Source organism: Saccostrea cucullata, unplaced genomic scaffold (genome assembly GCF_032062105.1).
Source record: "Saccostrea cucullata isolate Sc308-1 unplaced genomic scaffold, CSIRO_AGI_Scuc_v1 ctg2008, whole genome shotgun sequence".
NCBI classification, from domain to species: domain Eukaryota; kingdom Metazoa; phylum Mollusca; class Bivalvia; order Ostreida; family Ostreidae; genus Saccostrea; species Saccostrea cuccullata.
In genome coordinates this window covers 37801-57611 of record NW_026937907.1, presented here as the reverse complement: position 1 = coordinate 57611, position 19811 = coordinate 37801, and the positions used below count along the sequence as shown (strand labels likewise).

At 32.3% G+C, this 19811-nt stretch overlaps 2 protein-coding genes across 3 annotated transcripts; one reads left to right on the top strand and one right to left on the bottom strand.

Moving 5' to 3' along the window:
• Window positions 1–7043: 7043 nt before the first annotated feature.
• Window positions 7044–10183, top strand: LOC134249041 (uncharacterized). The gene is made up of 3 exons (XM_062731405.1): window positions 7044–7162; window positions 8009–8946; window positions 9346–10183. The coding sequence occupies exons 2-3, from the start codon at window positions 8046–8048 to the stop codon at window positions 9555–9557; spliced, it is 1113 nt and encodes a 370-aa protein (XP_062587389.1). The 5' UTR covers window positions 7044–7162; window positions 8009–8045; the 3' UTR covers window positions 9558–10183.
• A 123-nt stretch (window positions 10184–10306) lies between these two features.
• On the bottom strand, window positions 10307–16877 carry LOC134249042 (failed axon connections homolog). Of its 2 annotated transcripts, XM_062731407.1 has the most exons (7): window positions 16806–16877; window positions 16452–16566; window positions 16080–16203; window positions 13201–13403; window positions 11671–11873; window positions 11061–11177; window positions 10307–10812 (listed from the first exon to the last, which is right to left on the bottom strand). In XM_062731407.1, the coding sequence occupies exons 2-7, from the start codon at window positions 16559–16561 to the stop codon at window positions 10709–10711; spliced, it is 861 nt and encodes a 286-aa protein (XP_062587391.1). In that variant the 5' UTR covers window positions 16562–16566; window positions 16806–16877; the 3' UTR covers window positions 10307–10708. The 2 variants fall into 2 exon arrangements, with proteins under 2 accessions (XP_062587391.1, XP_062587390.1); XM_062731406.1 differs by lacking the exon at window positions 16806–16877 and having other exon boundaries at window positions 16452–16598.
• Window positions 16878–19811: the final 2934 nt, after the last annotated feature.

The window sequence follows — 19811 nt, the reverse complement described above, 5'->3', positions numbered from 1 at the left end:
AATTATCAAATATATTAAAAAACAGGGCACCGACAAGTATATGGGGGAAATGATCCTTGTGTAGTACATACTTTCAATAAGGAAATATTTAAGCTCCAACAGAAATAAAGCTCACATTCTGATAATGATTACCTTTTGAGAAGAACTTTTTGACAGAGGATTTCTCGTTTGAGCTTTGGGATGGCCAATCCATCAGAAGAATATGCTGAAATACTACTGCCTGGTACAGTTTTCATCACAACTGTTGGGATTTTTGGAATCTTTGGAAACATTATTGTAATTGTCTTGTACTGTTTCAAAGTCAAAGACGAGAATGGAGATCGCTACTTCATCCCATTTTTGGCCTTTATAGATCTGCTGGGATCAATGGCAATGACCGCCTACAATGCATTGGATAATTATTTCTTTTTCGACTATCCTTCGGAGACATGCTGCAGATTGCTTACATATTTACTTATGTTCAACGGTTTATTGTCTGCATTTATACTCTTGGTCATAGCAGTACAGCGTTATAGAAAGGTTTGTCACGCAGTTGATACACAAACCCTTTTCTGGAAGCGATTTTCGATCTGCTTCATTGTGTCCGTCTCAGCTGTTATCATGGTGCCTTGGTTTGTTTTCTCGGGAACCTCCACTGTAACATTACAATTTCGAGAACAATCTATTACTGGAACCCTTTGCAAGTTCGTAGACCATGACATTCCGTCTACGTATCACCCACTGATATTTACATATCTGGGGATTACGTATGTATCTGTTATTGTTATTTTTGTCGCCCTCGTAGTCCTGTATGCTCTCATTGCATTGAAGCTAAGAAGCATTTTCCAGGTTACAGGAACGGAATGCGAACCACTCTGTAATAGCAACAGCAACGAACAAAATCCTAATCCCACTTTAGGTAGAAATATAAATATTGGATTACAAACTTCTTTCAATATGATGTATGTTTTGATCGTAGTTGCATTTATTGTGTCATTTATTCCAACCACTGCACTTGTTTGGGTGGCGTACGCCCGCATACAGTACACGTACCTAAATTTTTCCAAATCTTCCTTGAATTCTTGGATAATTTTTTCGCGCTTTATAATTGTTAATCATTTTCTTAATCCTGTCATTTATACATTTTTTGATGTTAAGTTTCGAAAAGCGCTGAATCAAGCGTGTAAATGTAAGGATAAGAAAGCAAATTCAGTTATCTTGGAGACTTGATTAACATTACTATAGGTCACTGCTGGTAAAGTGCGAATCGAGAAAATCTTGGTTTCGGACACCAGCTACTATTGGTTTACATCAATGAGGCAGTTTATATCAACTAAACGATCAGAAATTATATAATATTTGATTAAGACGTAATTATTAATGTTCAGTATGATTTTATGCAGTAGAATTGCTTGTTAGTTGAATACATGTAAGGAGAAATCCAGTAACTGCTTCAGATTACACATGTTCAATGTATTTCACTGGATCTATTCATATTTTCTTTTTACGTGTTAAACACGATTTACACTGCGTTATTTGTGTTAAAAGTGATATGAATATGTATTGTATGAGTCATTTATGATTTCCCATGCCTTTAATGTTTCACAAGATAAAAACTTTTGATGCAATATAAAGTTTTCTGATCTACAGTGCGAGTATGGTTGCTGTATGTGCGACTTTCGGTACCTGTAATTGCTACGTTTGGCTTCTGTTCTGTTTCATAAGGCGCGACTTTTTACTGCTGTATCATTGTTTTCCTAGTAAAGCATCTAAAGACTTTATTTTCGAACATTAGATAGTGCAACGTCCTTGAATACGTCCCAAAAACATATACCTCCAGTCCTTGACTAGTTGTTTCATAAATTAAGCTTCTATCAAATATTTAATGTGTATTGCATATAACCCCCCTCCCATAAATTGTTCGATTATGTGATTAAAGTTAAAGGATAATAAATGCAGAATTCACTCTGTTTAGTATACATTGGATATCATTCTTTAAAAATAATCTTTTTCACTAAAATATGTTATATGTCCATTAAAGCTCTATCCCATAGTTCAATTTTAATAATTCCACTTTCGTCTTGTTAGTAATCTTCAATTGACTACCTATGTTTTAAGGGTTACTAACTTTCAATGTAGAAGAAGCGAAAAAAAGACCTTGGAACACCCCCCCCCCCCGAAATAAGAGATATATATATTAAGTATTTGAAGGAAATAGACGTTGAAACATGGAAGTGTGTTATAGCTTTTTATTCACCTCCTGAATAATTTTTTAACCTTTGACTTGGAAATATGGCAAATTCAACTTGCAAGGAATATCTTAATATTTCAACAAAATATTCTCATATTTGAATGACATAAATAGACCTATCTATTTATTAAACAAGCAGACCCGTGGATTCTTTTAAATGCATATGGAAGAAGAATGAGAGTCGCACGGAAGAACAAATCTGCAGAACTGTAGTGTTATGGTTTTATGTTTTAATCCTTGATTTTCAAGACCAATAAAACCATAACGCTACATACAGTTCTGCAGCTAGGAAGAACAGTCTATTTCTTGGTGTGTGGGAGACCTTTCCTCAAATATTCCATGGATTTGCCAGAGTTCAACCTTACGGTTAGCTGCAGAACTGTAGCTCTAAAAAAAAAATATATATTGACAAACGGGCGAGCTGCAGTGCCACCAATTGGAATAAAAGTGTGTTTATTGTGCATAAAAAATGCACTGTTTCTCGGTTTCAAACTGTCATATTCTCAAACTATTTCTAATTGGATGTTCCAAATACAAGTAAATTCCTAAATACAATATCCACTTACTATTTCCACAACTGTTGTAAATAGCCCTCCTTGACATGAAATTGAGACCATCGCATTTCGCATTTTTACTTCCATTTTTAAAGAAAAATCATTTCAATTGCAACGCGATTCGTGAACAAGTCAACTACAAGAATTGTTGCTAGAGGTCTTGGGATTATGTTTTTTAGCTTTTGTGCAGTTGAGATAAGAATCTGGAGAAATTAATTTAGCACCAAGCACAGCTTTTGTGCGTAATAATTTTTTTAAACAAATTTTTGTATGAGTGGCATTTTGGTCGTCTATCTCATTTTTTTCAGACCAGCGAGTTACAGGAAGGCAGCTACTTTACGATTACTAAAAAAAGGGGGGCAAGCATATCTGCATAAAAAAAATCATGAACATGAATTAAAAGAAAATCAAAAGACTATTTTCAGAAAAAAGTACACCTCAACTTGCATACAACGGACCTGAGATGTTACTGGATAAATTTAGACTACATGCAACTCAACTCTAAAGATACTCACATCGTGTTTTGAATAAACACATACTGCAAGGAAAATATTTCCATTAAAAAAGCTTGTTCGCTTGATCACAACATTTGTATATGAATACCTGGTGCAGTTTTGGATTATGTGGTGTCATCGTCTTACTCATTCACACCATATCACTCTATTTAAAAGTAACAAAATAATTTAACCAAAAACACAATATCCGTAAAAAGAATTGATGGAACACTATGTATTGATTCAATCAATAGTCAAAAATTACTATAAACTATAAAACAATTATTCTTTTCTTGTAAATTTGAATAATTTCATATTATTCACGTTAAGTAACATAAACCAACAGTCTTAGAGACGTAAACCAGTTGTCGCATTTACACAAATCAAAAGTCGCCTGTGCCAAAATTTAACAGAAACCAGTTGTAGCACCTATAAAATGAATTTGCTAGTTATTGACAAATCCCATGGAAATAATTCATTTAAAGCACATTGTTTGTGTCCATGGCATAGAAAAACGTTGGATTAAAGTTAAATTTATCAACTTAACTGTCCAATTAGTCCTGTAGTACTTTATGTATTTTGCAAATGCGAGTACGTGAAAAACACGATGTAAACAGTCATTTACAAGTAATATTTCGATATGAGCCCTTTTCGGGTATAAAAGCAAATTGATCCAATCGCTTAACTATTTAATGAATTTGCTTTCTAGAAAGTGATTTTTATTGTGTTTTAAAAAAAAATATGTATTAAACTAGATAATTTACAGGTGCCAAGCCCGACAACAGACTTTACCAGCAAAATTATATATATATTTTTTTCTTTATTGTTTTAACCACGTTTATTTTGAGAAATCGACATGCAAAAAAAGAGGTATAATATTCTCAATTTATTAATTTCCAAAATATTTGAAAATTTCTAGTAGATATGTAGCTATAAAAGTGAAAAAAATTTAATCAAAGATGTTTATCTGAGTTGTTGAATTTTTTTTCTCCTTATGTTGTCTATGTTGAACATTGAATGTAATTCAACGAAATTTTATCATGTTAATTAATGGTTTTAAATAACCTTATTATTCCTCATTTTTAAATATTAAGTTTGTTATTTTGCCTTCATTTTATCCATTCTCCCTAAGTTCAAGTTCCCAATAAAGCAGTGGTTTGTGTACTCATTTAGTATTCACCGTGTGTTCGGACATACATGTATTGCATGACACAAATCCTCAGAAAAGATACAATTTACGAGATATATAGCATTAATTGTTATCAGATGATAAAACCCTTTACAGTTACATGTACTTCCGACAAGAAATCAAGAAGAATCTTTCTATATACTGACCCTTGCCTTGTGACTCTTTGGGGAATTTTTTGTTCAGCATCTTAATTACTAGTAAGATTTGTGAACTTGAAGCGCTTTCTTATCTTTACCAATGAACTTATTAAAAATTATAAAGTAGCCACAAATGGATTTTTACTATGTGTTTCTTTTTGAAATTTTGTATATTACTTATCCAAGCCCTCAGTCACACGCTTAAAAAACAATTATTAAGTATTATATGTTTAACCCATTCAATCATAATGGTTTAAGTGGAAAGAATTTTTAATGACGAGTAAATTATTTTAAACGTAATACCTGAAAAATAAGCCCGACAACAGATTTGCAAAATTATATATATATAAATAAAGAACTTTGGAACAAAGTTACTTATATCTATTGTCATGGTTTTTTTTTTGAATGACTGGTTTCTAAGAAAAAAGGGAATATCTTGCTTTTCGTTAATTCTAAAACCAAAAATACCACACAGGAACTTAACTCGTAAAACTTTTATATCAAAACTCATAAAGATTTAAAGTATTTCTATGTGTTCTTGAAATTTTGTATCCACAAAACTAAGTGAAATACTCGTGAAATAAAGAAATATTATAATGGACTTCTGCTTTACAAAAAATGTCTCCAAATCGATGGTGTATTTAATTCAAATCAATGATGGGGGAACAAATCCAGTACTTCTAGGGTGTTCCCTCTGAAAAATGGCTTTTAAAAAAACGAAATCATAAACCATCGATTGTAAACGAGCTACACCTCATTACACGAACTGATTTAATTGCTACTGGAAATTTGTTAATTAATAATGTATCAGCTGGCTCACATGGTAGTCGTAACAGAAGACACCGTGTAAATGATTCATCATTCCGATGAGATTTTAAGATAGATCTACCCAGTTTTGAGGTATTTATGAACTTCCAGTAGGTAAGTGTTTTATTGCATTTATATTTTTATTTCAGAGGTACATTACTTACTGCTACATTTCTAAAATAGTCAAAAACGTTACAAAAAGTATACATTACAGCTACACTTATAATCTTACATCCGACGTGAGCATAATGTCATCAATTGAAAAAAAAATCTCGTTTAGTATGATTTTCTTCTTGTTAGTAACAAATAAAAAAGAAAACTTGAATTCTCTCTTTTATAGCAATATGAGCTGCAAGTTTGACATGGGAAAATTTTGTCGCAAATTTGTTATCAACTATTTCAATAATAAAAAAAAATAGAACATTTATATACTTCTGTTGATCATATTTGAGATGGAAGAACTTTCTATAAGCTTTAGTTGAAGCAAAATGACATCATTGTCGTCCTTTACATTATTGGTTTCTTACATTGTATATAATGCTGTATGTTCGATTGTACAGAAATATAAATGTCTCTTCGGAAACAATTTGAATTTTCATTTTAGTTTTAATTTTCATAAGGGTTTAAATTGCATACAAATTAATCATAATAACACATTTAAACAGAAAAATAATTTTCTCAAATATGGATCTCATATTGCTTTTATTAAGAACATTTGTGTTTAGCATTATTTGTAATGCGTACAAAATATATGGATGTTCTCTGTTTGTCTAAAGCTATAACACGTGTTCTTGTAACATTTGGTAAATAATACATTCATTTGAATTAAAATCCAAGGTATAATCACCAAACTTCGATTGTAATATAAATCTCCTATAGACAAAATATTGTTGTTTTGCGATACTGACAGTGTATTTACTTTCTGTTCGATTCTTATCTTTATCTAAGGGATAGGGGGAATTCAATGACCCACGACAACAAACAACAATAGCATCAACAAAAGTGTCCGAAAGTGTCTGAAAAACAAAAATACATAAGTAAACTGGAAATTGAAAAAAAATCAAAAAACTTAGTCAACTAGTATTGGGTGTAGGGGAGGAGTCCCATCAACAGAAATCATATACAATTATGTAAAATTATTCCGCAATTAGGAGGGGAGTATTTTCTGTGAAAATAACATGCCAAACAGCAATACCATCTAGAAAAAAAGGATGCCCTTTTTGGCTTCCTAATATTTCTGCCTCCAAAATTCAACTGTCTTAAGTTTGCATGAATACTAGTAGGCGTCTTTCTTACTGTAGAAGTTATATCTGTTTTGTCAAAACTACAAGTTGGAAAATCAATTACTAGTATACAGTTCATTGAAATACTAGTATTTGAAAAGCTTTTGAAAATAAGGTTCTGTCACAAAACAGTTTCTGGGACCATTTTCTTAAGTCTATTTTTTAAAAATAAAAACATTGCCAATGTAACTAGTCTCTGATGGAGATTAAAAAAGACTCCATATTTGCTAAAAATATAGCCATTTTCAATGTCGATTTGGATTCGCTACATATCATTCTTACAAACATTTTTTAGTTCACGATTTCAACTTTTAAAAAATTCTTTTGAAATAAGTCATGCCAAGGCCCCCGTCATAATGACCTTTCACATTGACCCTCAATAGTCGTTCCACCGTTAATTTTTGTTTTATTAGATATTTGTTATTTATTTTACTTTATAAGAGACAGTGGTCGATGACTTCTCCCAAGGTAAGGATTTTAAATATTTTGCCACTTGTTTGAAGAATTGTTAATGATATCATTCAGAAAATCAAACTACTGGGATTAAAAGACTTTTAATACGGGCTAATCTCACCCAAAAACAACAAACTGACCATGATTTGACGACATTATCAAAATCTGATTATCAAATGACTGGACTTAGAATGGCTACTGCAACAGAAGCCTAAATAGAAGCACTAATTTTTGACACAATCTAGACATGGCATAATATAGTATAGAAGGGGATTACTTGAACGTAACAGTAAGTGGTGCGGGATAACATCTCATCATTTTTCCATTTATCTGTTGACAGTCTATTATATCAATGCTAGAAATATAGGTACGAAGCTATATGGTGCGCTTAACTAAAATTGACCTTGTAAAATTTTCATTTTCACCTAAATCTTAAAGAGATTTTTTTTTGCTTCTTTGTAGCGAAAATACTTCAATTTTTTCTGTATGGTGTATGATGAAAAACTTAAATTATTACTGAATAGTGTAAATCTTTAATACTAGGGTTGTCAACCTTTATTTAGTAACCGGTTACTCGTCTCTCTGTGGTATTGAGCACTCGGTCATTACTTATTAATTAGAAAAAGATCAAAATTTAACCTTACTTATCTCTTTAATATCGTTTATTGTTCTATGCCAATAAATATAATTTCACGATTTATTGTCGAATTAATTAAGGTTTGAAGTGAAAAGAATTTCATCAAAATAAATATGAAATTATGGTTCAATTTTCTCCCCTTCTGTTGGAATGTAAAAGGGATACTTTATTTTCCCTAATGGTTTCTCCAATTCCTTTGATTAATTTACCATATTTTATTTCAGGGTATCCAGTTTCTGATAGGTATCTCATTGTCTGAAAATGACAACAAAGATATCTAAGCCGAATTCCCGTTGGCAGCAGGGGAACTCACAATGGAGCTCGTCTATCTCCAAATCTGATGGAGATTTGCATAAAACAGCAAAACGGAATGTCCCAGACTGGCAAAAGCGACGCCCTTTGACACAAACATTGGACAAAAATAGCTATCAAGAATTACCAATTACAGACGAAAGTCTCTCAGACATAACGATGTGTTCTTATCAACCGAGGACGAATACCCCACTGGATTTCTACTCCGTGTACGAGTCGGAAAGTGAAGTGAAGAAAGCCAGACGTATAGCAAGTGGACACCATCGATCTGTGACCCCCTCTAGATCTGGGAGTGCCTTGTCCAGAAGAAAGGATGTCGATTTATCAACTGGGGGAAGACAGGAGACATATTACAATCAAATGAAGAAAGTTTATGACGTCGACAACATAAGAAAAAGGCGTCAAAATGAGTTTTCACAAACGTATGTGTCATTCAGGACGAGCTATACTCAGGAAAAACTCAAACAGCAACGTGAAATAGAAAGGAATAGAATAGACAACGAGAACAAGATTCTTAAAGACCTGAAAAGAAAAAGAACTGAGTTTCAAAGAGAAAAGGAATGGCGAGTTCGCAGTCAGTACGTTACTTGGAAACTTTTGGAACATGAGCGAATGGATCGGGAATTGTATGGTCTTCCACTGAATGTTCAAGCAGATTTTTACCTCAAGACTCGCAAACCAAGAAAATCAAAGCCGATGAAAGATATCGTCCGTAACGAGACTCCAAGTTACAGACGAGCATCTGAAGGACATATAAAGCGTATGTTTGGGTCAAATGTCACGTATCCCACAATCGATCCGAAGTTAAAGCCTCCAGCTTTTGGACGGAAAAACAGTAGTCTACAGAAAGGTTTCAATTTCTAGATAAATATTGACTTTTATCTTTTTTAAAATTATTTATTGTTATCTGGTTGTTTCAATACCTACGCCAACAAAGATTAGGGTTTGTTTCATCTCAAAACGAATAATCATCATGATGCATGTGCTAAGTCCGACTTTTTATAACCCCCATTAATCTTCTTTGAAAAGTCGATGGTATGTGGATTGTGTTCATTGGCCTGGGAAAGTGGAAGCTTGAAATTATTTGAGCATATTGAAAGGGATTATAGATCATTGACAATATGAGAATTCTTTCTGTCTTTACTCCATGAATATTGAATGCCATAATGACATGACAAGAAACAATCATAATATAACCTTTTAATTCCAATTTTAAAAAGTTTGTACTGAAAAATACTCTTTCTTTCAGATTTTGACTTGGAAAAAATCTGCGAAAATCGCTTGAGGGACCTTGATTGGTCAAAGAAGAAATCTCTGAAAACCCAATCAAATGGAAACCAACGTTTCCTTTCTGGCGAAAATCGGGTTCTTCCTGTTGGTATGCATCGCCAAACACGAGGAAGGCAACAAAACTCACGTAGTGTCGGTGTTCTGAGGGAAAGCAGAACTAGAGTTCATTAATGGAAAGTCAAATTTAATTTAGATTTTATTTGAATTTATGATATTTTTGAAGAATGAAATCGACGTGTAAAACTAACTTATTTTACATAATATTTATAAGCTCATTCTATAGCAGGTTTCCTTCTCCGACTGTGTTATATTGTTAAGTTATGGAGGAAGTTGTGTTCGATATACTGATTATCATGCCAAAAGTATTCCCTGAAAATTACCAGTGTATAGCGAAAAAATGTAAATGGCCAGTTAAAAACCTGTGAGCTTCATAATTCTTCCTTCTTTGTGATTTTTCCTCTAGATTTAAAAGATGCAATGATCCGTTCTGGGATTTTTTAAACTATATTTTTTTCTAGATACATCACTGAAAAGCTGATAGCATGGTAATTATAAACGGTAATGTACGCCATTTTCCGTTACACATTTGGCATGCACGACATTGAAACCGACGACAAATGTTTCCCTCAGACTTGCATACTAATTTTAATCACCATCACTTATCTATAAGTTCAGTTTTCAAAAAAAAAATCAGTCATGTGATGTGACATAACATATAATTATACTCTTCCGTGACACTTCTTCAAATTTCGGTCTCTTTATAATTCAAATATCGCAACTTCTTCCACATCATTTAAACAAACATATATGAACTATGAGATGATATTAAGCAGATAGATGTCCCGTTTGTGGGTTCTTATGTTTTCTAGAAGTCATTAAAAAAAATGTATCAATAAACAGTATAATTTCAAACATTTAAAAGCTTTCTTATATCTTTAACTAATTTTAATACAAGAATATGAATAAATTCTCAAAAAGATTGATCATCTTTCAGCCAGTTGATTTATAATATTTGATGGAGCTTAACAAGCAAAATAATGATGAATTCGACACTCATGTTCTACATGTCACTGCGGCATTACATTGTGTGGTTTCTAGATGTCACTGCGGCATTACATTGTGTGGTTTCTAGATGTCACTGCGGCATTACATTGTGTGGTTTCTAGATGGTATAGAAAGGTTTTTTTTAAGTTGTAAGAACTTGCAACCAATTCCTTTGTATAAATTATACAATAAAATATGTTCAAAACAAAACATTGTGTGGGTGGCATTACATTGTGGGTTCTAGATGTCACTGTGGCATTACATTTTGTGAGTTTGTTTTATTTCGTGGCTTCCTTTGTCCAGCCATGGGTTATACAGTCATCCCAGTCTGGCCAGAGTGCTTCCTTCATTCGATCACAATATTCACACAAATTCGGGTACTCTGTAAAGCAAGAGAGTCTGGATTTATTTTATTTTGTATATGTTTAAAATATATATATTTAAAAATTCTGAAGAACGTTAAAGAAGGGAGAGTGATCTTCATTAAGCATCATTGTGATTATTAATAACTTTTTCTTCCTCATCCTTATTATTGTGAGATCGAGTAACATTTCGTGAATTAGTCATAATAAACTTTGATACTAGAAAATAGACTGTATTAAATAAATTTCAGAGGAATAAATCTTTTACTCTTGATGGCTTTCTCCCCATAACCCCCAAAGCCATGGTAATACATCTGTGCCAACATTCCGAACACAGCACTGTCTGCTTGGCAAGCTTTCTCCCCCAATAAAAAATTCTTTTTTCCTGTCGAAGGGAAAAACAATCTCCGAAGTAAAACCCTTCGGTTTTTGTACAACTACATGTAGTATGTATAAAATAATATACTCTAATAAAGATACTTTGTATTTGTAATATTAAGTATACATATACATATTCAATATTATATCCTCAATGTTCAAAAAACATTTTTGCACTTGTGTAGAAAGGGTCCTCAAACCTGATTTTTATTTTGTATACTTGATATGTCAATGATATGCATTGACATTCATATTTTTTAAAAATCTATCTTCTGATCATTAAGTATTTTATTTCCATTGAAAGATTTTCTAAGTCCATATTTCAAACTTCATCCAAAAAAATCCTGAAATAGATTTTTATGAGTTCTCAGTCAATAAATACGATTTGATCCTACAAAACTTGAAACTTAGCTTGATATTCACTTGGAGAGAACTAATGAACATTGATTTAAATTCAAATACATAATGATATTAACATGATTCCTTTTTTCAGATAATACCTAGAAACTTTGACAGGGCCTTTAAATCCTCATCCATTACATGGTGAACTTCTTCCTTTGTGTGTCTGCCCACTCCCTGTGCATAAGTTTGCTTTTGTATCAATTTATTTATCATGTGACATGTGAACCAGGAAAAATTCAGTGTTTTTCTTGGGTCTATTCCACTGGAAGGGTCATAAACCCAACGCTGCAATGCAACTGTCCTGCAGTGTCAAAAAAAAAATCATCAATGATGACAGAACGATGAATTGGGGATTAAATTAAAGTACAAATATATATGTACTTAGTATGTGGAAGAAATATTTTGGTCGATCTGTGACGTTAATTGAAAATAAAGAAATAATTAGACAATAAAGCAGATTTCTTCTGAAAATCATTTTTGTTTAGTTTGATTTGACTTAGTTGCAGAACTGTAGCGTTATAGGTTTATATATTAGTTTATATAATAGTCTTTGACAATATATCCCGTAATACAAAAAAATGTTCAATTTTAGGCGCAAGATTTTCTGCGCACTATTTTGGAGAATTTCTCCATTTTCCAGCATTGGTCAATCAACTACTTTTCACTCCCCAATTCTAGACGTATTCTTTAACCAATCTGTTTATTTTTATCCCCCCTTACCCTTTTTAGTATTCTTTACAAGCGGTAAACTAGCTTGATTTGAATTGTCTGGTGGATTACAAAATTTTTACAAGTTTATTGGCCTGTAAAGACGACTAAAAAGGGTAAGGAGTTGGATAAAATATACAGATTAGTTACAAAATATGTGTAGAAACAGGGAATGAAAGGTAGTTGATTGACTAATGCAAGAAAGTGGAGAATTTCTTCCAAAACGTGAGCAGAAAATCTTGCGCATCTGTGGCGTTATGGTCAAAGACAAATATATATAAAACCATAACGCTACACAGTTCTGCATTTGACTTTGACGATTTTTAGACAAACAGTAAAAACAAACATAACTTCCTGGAAGTTGGATAAACATATCTCCTTGGTCCAGTGATATGAAATATAATAATGTATGAAAAATAAGACTCACTTAGTCGTTAACTAGTACATGTATTGAAAAATACATAATACCTATTTGACATTAGATTTTAAACTTTTTGTCCCAAGGTTCTTGCCTTATGATTAAGATGATCATGTATTTCAAGATTTTTTTAAATCCTTCTTTTAGCTTGAGCATCTTGCAAACAAGCTTAATACAGTGTGATAATGAACGCTGAATCTTTCAATCTAAGAAATCTCATCCCATTTGTCTGGAGTCCCAGTCCCACATAGGGGCAGTGTTGCCTTAGAAAATTCATTCAAACACCACGGTCACTGTTAAGACCCGTGGACCTCTTGGTTTATTTATGAATGTCAGGGTTCTCTTCATTAGATTGAAAAGGTGAGAGTATGTGAGTTTTACTTCAAGACGGCTCATGTCTTTTGTTTTTAACTTTGTCTTTAAAGGTTAATATTCAAAATAATGGGGTACAATCTGACCCATGTATTATCAAAAGGTGAAGATTAAGGTGTGTTCCACTCACCAGAACAGATGCTCGTCCACCATTCTCTGTATAGCTAATGCTGCTGCTCGGTCCTCCTCAGAGAAATCTTTATCCAGGTCAATGTTAATTTTCTGATTTATAAACTGGATACAGAACTCCGAGTCCGCTACCTTTTCTCCGTTATATTCTATCCAGGTCAGTTTTCCTTTAGAACTTCTGTTACTGATACTGTCATGGACATTCTAAAAATCATATGCAATTTTAGAATTGTTATTAATAACCTGAGTCAAAGTTTTAACATTTTTACCGAATAAGAGTCGGGCGCATATCTACCTAGAGCTCACAGCCGTTTTCTAACTTATCCTATACATGTACTAATGCGCGTCGCTTGCAGAGCGAAATTTAGGAATCTCTTTATACGGTTTCTACCTACCAAACCTTATAGCTGGAGAGGTAAGAGGTAGGAATTTTAGATTTTATTCATACATGTATATTGATTGGTACCAAGGCTTTTGTAAAATACCAAGAATGCCAAACCCATTACTGACCTTGATCTGTTTTTCATTCATTTTATATGAATTTTGTTGATCTTAACCTTCGCGATAAACAAATCTATTGCACTTTTGCCATTCTTGCATTTTGTTTCAGCTTAAACTTTCAATCAAGTATGCTATGAAGAAATCCTTTATTTAGGTTTTTAATAATATTACAGAAGACAACACGTTCTTGGTACTCTCGCATTGTTTAATTAGTGAACGCTTATTTGATAAATCGGGATTTTGATCAAATGTTGTTGTTTTTTTTTATAAAAATAAAACTTGTTAATTGACCTACATTGTCACTAGTCATTTGCAAAATTATTTTGTTAAGAAAACATTCTGATTGTACACGCAAGTACTCTTCGTTGTTATTAAGAGATGCTTGAGTTTCTGATTAACAAACTTTATGTAGTCTTTAAGATCAGGTCTGCCAGCAATTCGTAGGTATATTCCATGGGTACCAAATGTGTCCTGTTATATATCGACTATGTATTTTCAATTAACAATTATGGTAAAATCAATATATTGATATGTCGAATCTATATATATCCCGGTGAAGTAATAAAAGATGCCACAGGGTGTAATACAACTGTTTCAACTTTGGATATTATACTAGAAAAAACAACCTAACAACAAAACTTTATGATAAACGTGATGATTTTAACTTTTCTATCATTAATTCCCCTTACTAATGTAGCAATATACACATGAACCTTTATCACCTGTATATTGGGGTTCTGTCTCCCAGGTTTATTTTTAAAATACGCAATAGCATGATCTGACGAATAATTTCTAAAATGAGACAAGTCATTGATAAATAAATTGATGGAACAAAAATATCAACAGTCTCGTTTGAATTCATAAATACGCATGTGTTATGGTCGAAACAATTAACTTGTCAGCAAATACAATCTATCATAAATTCGAATGATATGCTGAAATTATTTACACACCACATATTGTCTACGTATTTTTCCCCGTTTTGTCCATCAGGCGCATATCTACCTAGAGCTCACAGCCGTTTTCTAACTTATCCTATACATGTACTAAACTTTCTTTATACGGTTTCTATGCTGGAGAGGTAAGAGGTAGGAATTTTAGATTTTATTCATACATGTATATTGATTGGTACCAAGGCTTTTGTAAAATACCAAGAATGCCAAACCCATTACTGACCTTGATCTGTTTTTCATTCATTTTATATGAATTTTGTTGATCTTAACCTTCGCGATAAACAAATCTATTGCACTTTTGCCATTCTTGCATTTTGTTTCAGCTTAAACTTTCAATCAAGTATGCTATGAAGAAATCCTTTATTTAGGTTTTTAATAATATTACAGAAGACAACACGTCTTGGTACTCTCGCATTGTTTAATTAGTGAACGCTTATTTGATAAATCGGGATTTTGATAAAATGTTGGGTTTTTTTATAAAAATAAAACTTGTTAATTGACCTACATTGTCACTAGTCATTTGCAAAATTATTTTGTTAAGAAAACATTCTGATTGTACACGCAAGTACTCTTCGTTGTTATTAAGAGATGCTTGAGTTTCTGATTAACAAACTTTATGTAGTCTTTAAGATCAGGTCTGCCAGCAATTCGTAGGTATATTTCATGGGTACCAAATGTGTCCTGTTATATATCGACTATGTATTTTCAATTAACAATTATGGTAAAATCAATATATTGATATGTTTATATATATTAAACTTTGGATATTATACGAAAAAACAACCTAACAACAAAACTTTATGATAAAGGTGATGATTTTAACTTTTCTATCATTAATTCCACTTACTAATCTAGCAATATACACATGAACCTTTATCACCTGTATATTGGGGTTCTGTCTCCCAGGTTCATTTTTAAAATACGCAATAGCATGATCTGACGAATAATTTCTAAAATGAGACAAGTCATTGATAAATAAACTGATGGAACAAAAATATCAACAGTCTCGTTTGAATTCATAAATACGCATGTGTTATGGTCGAAACAATTAACTTGTCAGCAAATACAATCTATCATAAATTCGAATGATATGCTGATTGACGATTTTCATTATACATTGTTATACCATTATTTACACACCACATATTGTCTACGTATATTTCCCCGTTTTGTCGATCATATCAAAGAGCACACGACGAGTGTGACTGGTATACAGGGACGCTTACTCCTCCATGGCATCTGATCCCACCTCTGATGTGTTTTAGATTTCCCCGTTTGCTCTGCTCCCGATTTGTAATGTTTATAAGGACTTTTAAGCTGATTACTGTAAGTTACCTTCATTTCACTCAAGCCTTTTTGTCAATTTGTAATTGATTAATCTACATATAATATGATATATTGTTTTTTGTTTGTTTTGTATATGTACCATAAATGGGACTTTTGCCATCCGCAGATAAGTTTCTAATTTTAGACAAAATGGTGATAAGCTAGGCGCGTAAGCTCCCCTTCCTATTTGGTGATGGACTATCGTATTTGGTGGGTAAACTCTCCTGTAAAAATAGACGGTACAATGTTGAAAATGCTTTACCTTAAACAAATATACACTGATATCGTTAACTTGAGGTAAAGATATGAAACCCGAAATAGTATTTTGTCACAATGACAAATACAAATGACCTTCCTACTCGTGGTCCAATTGTTCAAACTAGTTAGGAATTATTTTACATTTTTTGTAACGCTGTAAATTAGAATCAGAGTATGTCCATCTCAGGGTATGTGGACTATTATCAATACTCACTTGGCTCGCTTCTTCCGCCTCTTAATGACTATAAAGAGAGATATTCCAACAACAGCAGTCAACCCCAGCTCCTTAGAATGAGTTTTCGCAAAATTTCGTATAGAATCCATGATGTCTGAAATGTTTAACAGAAATTCACAAATAACCTAAGTGAACATAGATTTATATATGTAGATCAGGTATTTAAACTTTGATAAGAATATAATTTAGAACATTCAGACATCCAGAACAGATATTTCATCAGTTTAACACTATGGTTAATATTTACAAAAACAGGCTGTTTTATAAAGATAATGAATATAAAAACATTTTATGCACAGATATTCAAATATTAATTAAATGTAATCTTTTCACCTGTATACAAAGTTTATGTAAACTTTTAACACGGTCGGGTTCTTAGAGATAATCAAGTGGCGGATTTAAGGGGAACGCAAAGCTTTCGACCCTCGACTATATCAACTACTATATATATATAAATATATGGAAGTGTTAAACTTGAAAATGAACTCCGTTTGAAACTAAATACATTCATATCGAGCGAAAGCTTGATAAAGTAAATAAATCATGCTTCATAAAGGAAATCAGGGAAAGACCTTTTTCTATTATTATTTTCAGTTTAGTTTAGTGTCCTCACAGAATTTTTGTCTCATGCATACAATGACATTACTGGTGTCTGTAACCTTTTTATACCCCCCGCTTGAAAAGCGGGAGGGTATATAGTAATCGTTAATTCCGTCCGTCTGTACGTCTGTCCGTCCGTCTGTTACGCTTTGGGGTACCCATCTCTTATCCGCAACTCCTCTCATACCACTGAATGAAATTTGATGCAACTTCCACAGAATCTTTATTACATATTGCCATTGTGCACCTCCTATTTTACTTTTTGATCCGACACATATTTTGGGTTTCCCGGCCACAGGAAAACATGGACTTTTTCACCAGTTATAACCATATGGGAGGCGGGGGGTATCATTTAGTGAGCTCATCGCTCACAGTACCTCTAGTTCTATTTACTTTTTGATAATGTTGATATTGAAGAATTTTTAAGGTGTGTATACTTCTTTTTACAGATGACATACTAGAACATATGTCATTTATTGATTTTTATTTGAAAATTCAAATAAGTACAATATAGTTGTGTATTTATTTTAATTTTTCAAATAGAAAAATCAGTAAACGACACCTGTATTTGCTGTACCTCCTGAAGAAGAACAAGGAGATTTTAATGTCATGTACATATGTACTCATAAAGTCAACCATGGCAAGTTATTTTGTAAATTATTAAGCAAGTACACTCCAAATTGTAACATGTATAGATTTTGGGAGATTGCTCATGTCAGTTTCTTTGAAAGTGGGAATAGTTGATTTATAAAATGCATTTCAACAGGTAAATTAGAAGACTCTATGACATTTCTGATATTTGTCATTCCAAATGTTTCATTCATTGTTTTAGTAAAGATGTTTTTACTCCATATGATTATGCCAATTTATCTGAAAATGTGGAGAAATACTATACGAATATATTTATTAATGAATGGAAAATTCTAATACATAATTATAATTCGCCACGGTGTTTATAAAACTTTTAAACTTAAGAAGAATTTTTGTTTGTTAACCTATTGAACTTATGAATATACATGTATTTGGGGTAGTCATAGACTCCCAATTGTTTTTTAGGGGGTGTCTTTTTTTAAGCATAGAAAGAGGTGAACGAATTTGTGATCTGCGTTACTTGGGAGGAGTGAGTGATGAGTTCCATTATTTATTAATTTTAAGGTATAGATATTGATGATTTATGCAAAAATAGAAATACTATTTGTGTTTTAATCTCATAAATAGTCATGATAAATATGTTTATATTGTAAATACTGTGAAATTTTCGTGTCAGTTTTTAAATAATAAATATAACTATTATAATATTTTTATCTTCCAGCACCTGAAAACTCTTGTACATGTGTTTCTTCCAGTATTCATACTTTATAAGCTTGTAACATATGTTTAGAATTTGCAAATTTTATGTTTTTGTATTTATATACCTCAAACGAGGCCTTGAGTGAAATAAAAGTTCCAATATGTACATTATACGAGGGCTGTTAAATAAATATTGTCCTCGGTGCTCAGAAGGGCACAAAAATCCTATGATTTCCTTGACTTGTTTCTTCTTTCTGAAAGGTGTTTTTTCAAGTTTGGAAAAGGTTGAAAGAGCTGGCGAATATTGTTGGTGTGACAAAACATTAACTATCTGTTTATCCCAAAAATTACTTTACTCTTCATGGCGTATGGGTTTAGATGCTGACATGAAGAAATTTATTGTAGTGTGGATTCCTGATTTTGGTTCCATCTTCTCATAAACCTTCCATTTTTTTTCAAAAATTTGCTTTCTAAACTTCTCCAGAAATTAAACTGCCTCCCCGAATAAAAAATTGAGCAACATGACTACTAATATTTAAGATGATGGCAAATGAATTGTTGTTGTGCTTTTGCAATTCTTTGCTCCTCTCAGACCTTGACTGTTTTTGTCAAATACATCTTATTGTAAATTTGTTTTATGGGTTTAAAGCAATGGATTCTAGTTTCACTCTCTGTTTGAATTTTAGACAAACGTGGATAACTTCAGTTTTTCATTTTTTTTAAATAATTGTTTAGATTTTCTTACACGCTGTCGTTTTCACTCATTCTTCAAAACATAGGGTGACCATTGAGTAAGCTTTTTTAACTGTCAAATGTCTCTTTAAAACAATGTAAACTACCCCCAAAATGATGCCTACCTATCAATTTTGCTATGTGTCTTGAAGTCAGTCAAACATAATCAGTGATAATTTGTTGAATTTTGGCAAACTGTACATTGGTTGTTATGAGTTTTTGTCGCCAAGGACGGAACCCATTTTTTATGCTCATTTTATCATTTTTTATTGAAATCCACCTGCACATGTGTCTATAAAACAGACATTGTTTGCTGTAAATTTAACATTCATGTATTTCAGTATATACTTCTTTGGGATTCTTAAAGAGTTTTATTGCAGTTTTACTGAAGCGTTTACTTTCACTCTTGTTTACTGATTCTTTACCATTCATTTTTAATGAAGTGTCTCGAATAGCCCTTGATTCCAGCTTCTCACAATGAAACTATGTGATGAAAAGTGGTCGCATAAACTGTAACCAATTATTCATTAAAGATTCAACCATGAAAGAAAGTCAAGCTTAATGTCATATGATTTCTATATTGTATGTCATAGAGCTCAGGACATTATTTATTGAACAGGGCTAGTATATTACATGTTGTATGACGGATTTACTTTAAGATTGGACAGTTTACAATCATCTTTCCCTCTTTACATTGCAATTGTTAAACACTCAAAA

Coding starts and splice junctions, on each gene's coding strand:
- LOC134249041 (XM_062731405.1), top strand. CDS start 8,046: ATGACAACAAAGATATCTAAGCCGAATTCCCGTTGGCAGCAGGGGAAC. Junction 8,947..9,345: donor AAACAGTAGTCTACAGAAAG/GTTTCAATTTCT, acceptor TCTTTCTTTCAG/ATTTTGACTTGGAAAAAATC.
- LOC134249042 (XM_062731407.1), bottom strand. CDS start 16,561: ATGGATTCTATACGAAATTTTGCGAAAACTCATTCTAAGGAGCTGGGG. Junction 16,204..16,451: donor AGGCGGAAGAAGCGAGCCAA/GTGAGTATTGAT, acceptor CTATTTTTACAG/GAGAGTTTACCCACCAAATA. Junction 11,178..11,670: donor GGCCCTGTCAAAGTTTCTAG/GTATTATCTGAA, acceptor TCCCTTCGACAG/GAAAAAAGAATTTTTTATTG.